The sequence below is a fragment of the Tarenaya hassleriana genome, unplaced genomic scaffold (assembly GCF_000463585.1).
Source record: "Tarenaya hassleriana unplaced genomic scaffold, ASM46358v1 Cleome7, whole genome shotgun sequence".
NCBI lineage: Eukaryota > Viridiplantae > Streptophyta > Magnoliopsida > Brassicales > Cleomaceae > Tarenaya > Tarenaya hassleriana.
Genome location: NW_010969548.1, coordinates 4,863,200 through 4,872,959, shown reverse-complemented (window position 1 = coordinate 4,872,959; position 9,760 = coordinate 4,863,200). Strand labels below are relative to the sequence as shown.

The window sequence follows — 9,760 nt, the reverse complement described above, 5'->3', positions numbered from 1 at the left end:
ACCCCTCTTTCCTCTTCAGTCGATTAACCTCCCGACTCTTTGTCCTCTTCTCAATCACCATCTCACACACTTGTCCCTGGCTGCCCACTCATATCACCGCCTCCGATGTCGGTTCCCCAATGCGACACGCCTTTGCCTACTTCATCGAGCCCGACCTCTACAACAGACCTCGACCCTGCCACTTTGACAGGCCAGAATACCTTGTCCAACAGCTCATCCACTATCAGCCCTCAGCGAAACACCATCACCACACATCCCACAATCAAACCCGAACCTGAACCACCCACCACCTCATCAACCGAAGCTCCTATGCCACTACCTTGCCCGACACGAAACACTCATCCCATGATTACACATTCCAAAAACAACATCACCAAACCATCACCCAAAATCGCCAACCTCTCCACCCTTCCATCACCACCGGACATAGAACCCACTACCGTCTCTCAAGCTCTAAAATCACCGCATTGGAGGCAAGCAATGACGGAAGAATTCGATGCTCTTGTGAAGAATGGCATGTGGGAATTAGTTACAGTCTGCACCACCGAGCCCACACTATGATCATACGCCAAAAAATCCTACCGAAACCGCAAACACAATCTCATCACCACCGGACACACAAACCGCACCACCCGAACCTTCCGCCCCAAACAACCGTCATCCGATGACAACTCGTTCAAAGAACAACATTACCAAACCTTCGACCAAATACGCCAATACCATCATCACGATCCCTCCATCCGAAACAGAACCGAGAACCGTCTCTCAAGCTCTCAAATCTCCGCAATGGCGACAAGCCATGACTGAAGAGTTTGATGCTCTCATCAAGAATGAGACTTGGGAATTGGTTCCACCGGACACGACTCACAATATTGTTGGGTGTAAGTGGGTATATCAGACTACACGTCGTGTTGATGGTTCTTTTGACAGGTGTAAGGCTCGGCTTGTAGCTAAGGGATTCCACCAACGACCCGGAATTGACTACCACGACACATTTAGCCCTGTTGTCAAACCCGCAACAATCTGGCTCGTCCTAAGCATTACGATAACACATGGTTGGATTTTACGCCAACTCGATATCAACAACGCATTTCTCCAAGGACATCTTCATGACGACGTGTATATGGTACAACCTCCCAGGTTTGTGGATCGAGATCAACCGGATCATGTGTGCAAACTACATAAGGCTCTCTACGGCCTTAAACAAGCTCCGCGGGCATGGTACACCGAGCTCCGACAGTTCCTTCTTGGTTTGAGATTCACTAATTCCCTTGCCGATACATCCCTTTTTGTCTTCCGAGAAGCCGACGTTGTCCTTTATCTTCTCGTCTACGTCGATGACATTGTCATTACCGGCAACGACTCCACAAGGTGCAAACATTTCATCTCTCTACTCTCGGCTAGATTCTCGATTAAGGATCTTGGTCCTTTGACCTGTTTCCTCGATGTGGAAGTTTCTCGGTCTATGGATGGCATCTACTTAACGCAAAAACAGTACATTCAAGACTTGCTCACATGTACCAATATGGCTCAAGCGAAACCGGTCACCATTCCTATGGCGTCGACATGTTCCCTTACTCTCTCCACGGGAACTCCTTTAGATGATCCAACCGAGTATCAGAATGTTGTTGGCAGTCTCCAATACCTCCATTTCATACGTCCAGACATTGTTTATGCGGTCAACAAGCTTTCCCAATTCATGCACCGACCATCCTCCGATCACTGGCAAGCCGTGAAGAGGGTTATGCGATATCTTGTTGGTACATCTTCGCTTGGAATCTTCTTAGGCGTTAAGAATACTTCGGTTCTTCATGCTTTTTCGGATGCCGATTGGGGTGGCAACAAGGATGACTTTACGTCAACGAGTGTCCACATTGTCTACCTTGGTCGCCATCCTATTTCTTGGTCCTCCAAGAAGCAGCAGATCGCAGCTCACTCTTTTACAGAATCCGAGTATTGCTCGGTTGCTTCCGCAGCTTCGGAGATCTGCTGGCTCTCGTCCCTCCTCACCGAGCTAGGTGTCCCACCTACATATCCTCCGGTTATTTATTGTCACAATTTCGGGGCAACATACCTTTGCTCGAACCCGGTTTTTCACTCTCGGATGAAACATGTGGCCATTGACTATCATTTCATTTGCGGGTTGGTTTAAGACGGTCATCTTAGGGTCACTCATGTCTCATCACACGATCAATTCGCTGATGTTCTTACAAAGCCTCTACCTCATGCTCGCTTTGATCTCATTCGTGTCAAGATTGGACTCGTTCACGAGCCTCATCTTACGGGGCGTAAAGGAAGAAGATATTCTTGTTATGATATTATATTATTCTCCCTAATCATTTCCTAATTATGTGGCATATGTGCTATTTAGTTACTATATTATTCTCTCGACATGTACATATAACCCTTGTAATTCATTTGTTAATACGTGTGGAAAACATTCCCGAAACCCTACTCTATAATAACTATATATCTATATATTAATATGTAGCATCAAATTGCTTACAAAAATCTTTTTTATAACTTTCAAAGCGAAATTTTTTGTCTTTTATTTGAAAATCTAGATTTAAACAATAATCATTAGGATGGTGGATTACGATTTAGCTATTAGATTTAGAATTTAGTTTCTTTTGAATTTATGCCTTAAAAAGTTTAGTCTTCAAATATTACAAAAAAAAAAACTATTTTTTAATTGTAGTGGGCTTTTAGGCCATTTCATTAACTCATTTATTTTGCAAATTATTACCTTCCGGACCAGAATTATTAGTTAATGGGCTTAGAATCTCAGGCCCAGTAATTCAGACGTATATATATCGGCCCCTTGCGGTCTGTTAAAACCCTAGAACTCCCTCTGTACGAAGCCGCCTTCATCGTGAGCCTTCTCTGTCTTCTAGGGTTTCGCACAGTCGTATTCCCACTCTCTGCAAGCAAAAATGGTGAGATTCCGTGGTTTTCATCTCTTCCGTGGTCTAGTGTGGTTTTTTTTTTCTTTGAGAAGTTTCCTTTTCTGGTTATGGAAATTTTGGATTCGAGATTCTTAGTTTTTTCGTGTTGGATCTATTGGATTTTGTCAGGTTCTGCAAAACGATATCGATCTGCTCAACCCTCCGGCCGAGCTCGAGAAGAAGAAGCACAAACTCAAGCGTCTTGTGCAGTCCCCTAACTCCTTCTTCATGGTTCGTCTTTTTCGTTTTATTTTCGATTAGGTTTCGGGAGTTCGATGGTTAATCGAACTAGGGTTTCGTGGAAAGGGATAATACAATTGTGAAACCGGATCTTCTTCATAAATGTCTGATTTTTTTTAAATTTTCCTGAATTTGCAGGACGTCAAGTGCCAGGGATGCTTCAACATGTGAGTTTTTAACCATCCTTGTTACAAGAATTTCAATCTTAGGATTACCTCGTACACAATGTTGTAAAGTAGTTATGTGAAGAGATAATTCTTGTGTGTTTTATGGGAATTGTAGTAATGATAATTCACATTGGATTTCTGTAACACAGAACCACGGTGTTTAGCCACTCTCAGACCGTTGTGGTGTGCGGAAACTGCCAGACAGTATTGTGCCAGCCGACCGGTGGTAAAGCCAGGCTCACCGAGGGCTGTTCTTTCAGGAGAAAGGGAGATTGAGGTTTGAATTCGATGATCGGCCATCGTTTTTTACCAAGATGTTGCTCTTAAGTTGCTCAATGTCGGGTTTTGTCTAAATTTTGGATTCTCTTGGTTGGTTGTTCTCTAATGTCTATGGATTTTGGTCTACTTTAATGTTTGTTTAAGCAATAGAATTGGCTTTTATTTGAAATCGTATCGCAAATCGGTTGTTTTGCTTAGCTGGGTTTTATCCATTTGCTGAATGGCCTGATTCGAAGTAGATGAACGATCTGTCTTTCCGATGGTGTTGCTGTTGTAGTTGTTGATGTCGGGTTTTGTCTGAATCTTGGAATCTTGGATTATCTTGCTTGGTAGCTCTCACCTATGGATTTTGATTCCTAAATCACTACTACTAAATACTTTAATCTTTTGTTTATGCAATAGATTCGGTATCGATATGCAAATTGATAGTTTTGCTAGCACGCCCGGTTTTGTCGTTGTGATCAGTGATCTCTGTCTCATACTATGACAAGCTTTGTTGTCTATGTTGATGTTCATGTGTCAACACTGTTGCATTGTCGTTTAGCTGTTTCGATCATAGTTGTGAAGCCATTGGTTGGATGTGTGTGTATATATATTTATATTTATGTATACATGTCGTTAATCCTGGTCAACCTGTGGGTCGTATGATCCGAGTTCTCATATATCATCAGAACCGTAGATCTAACCTCGTCCTCTCTGCCCTCGCTCTTTGTTGCCTACCCCTCAGAACTCCTTGCCTGTCTCCTTGTCTCATCGTCAATATGTTTGTAATCATCTTGTCATTAGACGAGTAGGGGTGTCAAATGAGCCAGTACGGATCGTTTGAGCCTTGGCTCGTGTGGCTTGGCTCGTTTTGGGCTCGGCTCGTTTTGGGTTCAGCTCGTTAGACTCAACTCGTTAGGCTCGTTTTCTAATGAACCAAAAAAAATTCGGCTCAGATCGCTCATCAGTTTTTTCGATCTGAACGAGTCGGCTCATTGAGTCAGACATATATAATATTTTTTATTTTATATTTATTCTAAATTTAACTATATATTTAAATAAATACATAAAAAATTAATAAAATTTCAATATTTAATATTTTTAATTATCTCCTTCATACCGTCATAATAATTAGGAATTTATAATATCGTATGAATGATGTACAAAAGGAATATAAAATTATATTAGAGTTTTTTTTATATAAATTTAATTTATTTAAAAAAAAGGTCGATTCGTTGACCAGTTCGCGAGCTTGTTGGGCCAGGTTCATTGAACACGTGTTCAATGAGTTTGGTTCGTTAGGTTCGTTTTTTAATGAGCTGAAAAAATCACGGCTCAGATCGCTCGTTTTCTGGCGAGCTATGAGTCAGCTCGCGATCTCGGGTACCTTTGCTTAGCCATTCGACTCGGGTCGTGTAATCTACCTGTTTTAGGCGAGATATTCGATTCAACTGCTGCAAAGTTGGAACAAAATCCGGTTTGATCCACGTTGTTTCCGACTTCGAGCGTATTCGTTATAATACCATTTCTGTTTTCATTTTGAAGATATTATTATATCATTATTTTATTTTATTATATCAACATTGGTCACCTGAGATTCGAATTCTGAATCATTCTGTGTATAATTATCTTAGGTTCAATATGCATGTTGATACAGATTCCGAGACATGGTTGGATGTCTGAATTACTTGAACTAGAAACCAAACTGATGCAAACTAAATAACAAACGGCAAGCGCTATCCAAATCGAATTTGATGCAAAAATTCGTATGAGTATTATTTTTTTTAACCAAATCAAAATGAAATATAAAAAAAAATATCCAAAACCTTTGAAAAAGATATTTTTTTAAAAAAATTAAAACAGGTGGATGTAGTTTTCAAAGTTGAAAAATTCGAATAAAAAATAACTGAACAATCCATAATAGTTCGATCTACCTTCAACGGTTTTTTTATAACTAGATGATGAAAATTTATTATTGGTTATACGAATCGTATATGTATATATGAACGCAATGCTCTGCATATATAAACATACCGACATTTATAATAATAATAATGTAAGAAGATTTAAATCCGAATAACCCTAAAAACCGCCCAAAGGAATCCACTTTTTTTAAATAGAAAAAGCAAAAAAGAATCTTGAACGTAGTCATTATCGACAAGAAATTTCGCGGCGACATGTTACGTGCATGCATGCGTAGAAGCATGTTGACGCCAATTATATGAAACTATAACATAATTAACATTGCGCTTTTTTTTATATATATAAAAAAGGCTTTTTCACTTTTTTTAATTAATTAAAAAGATGATGAAAAACAATGGATTGATTTTGATACAAAATACGATTACGGAATTTAGTACAATGGATCGTACCCACCTTTCTTGAGCTGTAACGTTTCTTCGTCGTGAAAGCATCTTCCTTTATACAAATCAAATAACTTTTTTTTTTTCCGCAGCTTTTTGCTTTTACGATTTTTGGAGAGACACTTTTAAAAAAAAAACTAAGCGACGATTTTGTTATGATTCCTTTGCCGTGCAGTTTGCCTTCAGCGGTGAAAGATGACGATGGATATTTCTTGGTTTATAAATATTTTTTTTGAATATTTTGTTTCATAAAAATTTATTTATAGGGTTGGGTATTCATTAAGAAAAATATAATTATTTTCTAAGACTTTTTCCGTTTTTTTTTCAATTTGTTCCGTTTATTTTTCGGGTTTGGATTCAATTAAGATCCGGTGTATTGGTTTTAGAAAAGTCGTATCCGATCCGAACTTAGAATGAATTTGGTTCGGTTATGATTATAAATTATTTGATTTTGTTAAGTTTTTTATAATCAAATCAAAATATCCTCAAATTAAATTTAATAGCATTTTTTAATTAACAAAGGTATTTAGAAATAAGATCACTAACTAATTAACATAAAGTATGTAGACCTATTCATATAAAACCAAACTATACATGGATAGTGGATGCCTACTTTTGTTGCAATTTGATTAAAGTTCAGCATGTCTAGGTTAAAAAGCGATGATCAATCACATCCAATGGGTTCTCTCCACGTGGCCAACTTGGAGAAGATTACTGCACGATTAAGCAAACCATTAAATAATTAATTAAACTCATCATTCTCTTTTCTATATAAACCCGTGAAGTCTCTCTCCTTCCACTGTTCATTCTTCCATACTAAGCAATAAAAACCCTAAAACCGTTTCTTTGAAACATCTTAGAATTTTGTCCGAATTCTATTTGTTGTTTTATTTTCCTTATCCTTTCTATATACGGTCCTCTTTTGTATACATTTTATATTCTGGTGAAAATAATTATAAAAAAAAACTTATTTTTCTTGAGAGTTTCGGGTCCTGTAAAGGCCGGATGAAGAACAAAGCTAAAGCCTTGCTGAAGCAAATCTTCACGACGCTGAGTTCGATGGCGAAGGCCAAATCGCAGGCCATCAAGAACAAATCTAACGCCTTCAAGACACGTGTCCTCATGTTGTCTCTCGTGGAAAACAAGAACCTGGGGCTCGGTTCGATCTCCAACAAGATTCACAGTCTCCTCAGCCACAACGAAGATCAAGATCAAGAACACGGCGACGACAGTAACAAGGCCATCATCCTCTACAACGCAGCACCGCCGTGCTCCAGCACCAGCGGAGCCATGGATGGTCATGGTCATGATGATGGCGATGGTAAGTATCCTGACTTGAGGCATACGTTATTCGACATAGAGGACGAGTTTCGTGATTTGGAGGAAGCGGATGGAGGAGGGTCGATCATAGAGATGGTGAAGAATTCAAAGGAGGGAGAAGGAGAGAGTTTTAGCCTTGAAAACGAGATCGATCACGTGGCCGATTTGTTCATCTCGAGGTTTCACAAGCAGATAAGGTTGCAGAAGCTCTTGTCTTTCAAGAGGAACCAAGAAATGCTCAACCGTAACGCCTAAAAACATAATATTATTGCATGCACATGGACCATGGAATATTCGATATACAAATCGCTATATATATATATGTGGACGTATATACGAAAAATGTATGATGGGTACGTTATGTTACATTAGAGATATTGTCTCTCTGTTTTTTTTTTTCCTTTTTTTTGTTCTCTTGGGGTCAAGGATCCTTTTGTTTTTGGCATTTCTTTCATCCTCGAGATTAGTCTCTGTATAATCTGTTTTGTAATAATATGGGGATTCTTTTGTTCACATTAATTCACATATTTAGGGTTTTAATTAGTGTTTATTTCTTTTCAGACGTATTTTTTTTATATATATATAATTTGATGGGTTCGGGCTCAATTTGCTTTAAAAATTGTATATGCCAGATTTAAATTAATATAAGTCCAGAGAACAACTAAGATATGTCATTAATAACTTAAACGGTGCCTTTTAATTATATTATTTTTAAAAAAGTGCCTAATAATAATACTTAACATAGGATGTCAATTTTGATCCGAAACCCGGTACGGTCCAACTCGAAAATGACGGACTTCGAGTCTAAATATCTCGGTTTGAAAATTCTTATGTTTTCGTGTTAGACTCATATCGAGTTTTGAGACGATCTGAAAGACCATTTTTTAAAAAATAATAATAAATTTTTGTAATTAAAATAAAATTTAAAGAACCCAAACCCAAAATCAATAAAAGCACACTTTGGGTTTGGTTATTTATAACGGAGATTCACATATTAAATATTGAACTTTAACCAAATTTCCAAATTAAATACTCAACTATCTCACTTCCAAATTAAATACTCAACTATATTTAAACTCACAAATAAAAACTAAACTTTTCAAATTTTAACATATATCTAAGGGATAATCCCAAAAAAAACCTTGTACTTTTTTTTTCGTCGCAATTTAAACCTTATACATTTTTTATCCATAAAAATCCTATACTTTTCAAAATTTTAAAAATTATACACATTCATATACACATATTAATTATTATAAGCACAAAATCAATTACACATTTATTTTCTACAAAATTAATTGCATATTTATTTTATATATTTATATGTATATATATGTTTTATATATATGTGTGATATATGTATTTTTTTCCTAAAAATCATTATATATATAAGAAACTATTTATTATCTGTATATTGTTTTATATATAAGAACCGATCCGATCCGTTATCCGATCCGTATCCAAATCGAAAATTCGGATATCCGGAGTTTACGGATCGGATACGGATATTTATTTTGAAATATTTCCTAGAACAAACAACAACAAAACAAACCCATGCTGAACAAACGAACATCGGAACGAGATCTGGTGGAAAAAATGGCGCAACACGTGCAACCGGGTATTGTATTGGAATTCATCAAACAAGACAACGGTTATCATCTCCGTTAACCCGGAATGAGGTGTGAAATATAAAAAACATCAATCAAATATTACAAAAAAAAGTAAGAATTATTAGGAGGTAACAAACCTTGTGCGGACAGAACATCGAAACGAGATGCGACGACAAAAGGAAAAGAAAAAGGGGTGCAACACGAGGAGTTCCCAGAGGGTCACCCATCCTAATACTACTCTCGTTCAAGCACGCTTAATTGTGGGGTTCTGATGGGATCCGGTGCATTAGTGCTGGTATGATCGCACCCATCACGAACATCGGAACGAGATCCGGTGGAAAAAATGGCGCAACACGGTACTGCATTGGAGTTCATCACAATAAAAGTAAGAATTATTTGGAGGTAACAAACCTGCGGAGTTCTGATGGGATCCGGTGCATTAGTGCTGGTATGATCGCACCCGTCGACTCTTGCGTTCACTGCGTTTTTATCTCTTTCCACCCGCTAGTCCGTTCACGGCCTTTCGCCATTCTCGACTCAAAAGCAAAATATAGCCGCGAAATCCGTGTTCTCCGGTTTTTTCTCAACGGTTTGGTTCTCGTACCATTTCCTCCTAGAACAAACAACAACAAAACAAACCCATGCTGAACAATCGAACATCGGAACGAGATCCGGTGGAAAAAATGGCGCAACACGGTACTGCATTGGAGTTCATCAAACAAGACAACGGTTATCGTCTCCGTTAACCCGGAATGAGGTGTGAAATATAAAAAACATCAATCAAATATTACAAAAAAAGTAAGAATTATTTGGAGGTAACAAATCTTGTGCGGACAGAACATCGAAACGAGATG

The 9,760-nt window shown here is 38.0% G+C and overlaps 2 protein-coding genes across 2 annotated transcripts; both read left to right on the top strand.

Moving 5' to 3' along the window:
• Nucleotides 1-2,827: 2,827 nt before the first annotated feature.
• Nucleotides 2,828-3,828, top strand: LOC104801434 (40S ribosomal protein S27-2-like). The gene is made up of 4 exons (XM_010524706.1): nt 2,828-2,936; nt 3,075-3,176; nt 3,324-3,352; nt 3,502-3,828. Exons 1-4 carry the CDS (start codon nt 2,934-2,936, stop codon nt 3,626-3,628), a joined length of 261 nt encoding a protein of 86 aa, XP_010523008.1. The 5' UTR covers nt 2,828-2,933; the 3' UTR covers nt 3,629-3,828.
• A 2,951-nt stretch (nt 3,829-6,779) lies between these two features.
• LOC104801433 lies at nt 6,780-7,594 on the top strand. The gene has a single exon (XM_010524705.2). The coding sequence runs from the start codon at nt 6,982-6,984 to the stop codon at nt 7,549-7,551; it is 570 nt and encodes a 189-aa protein (XP_010523007.1). The 5' UTR covers nt 6,780-6,981; the 3' UTR covers nt 7,552-7,594.
• The last annotated feature ends 2,166 nt before the right edge of the window (nt 7,595-9,760 follow it).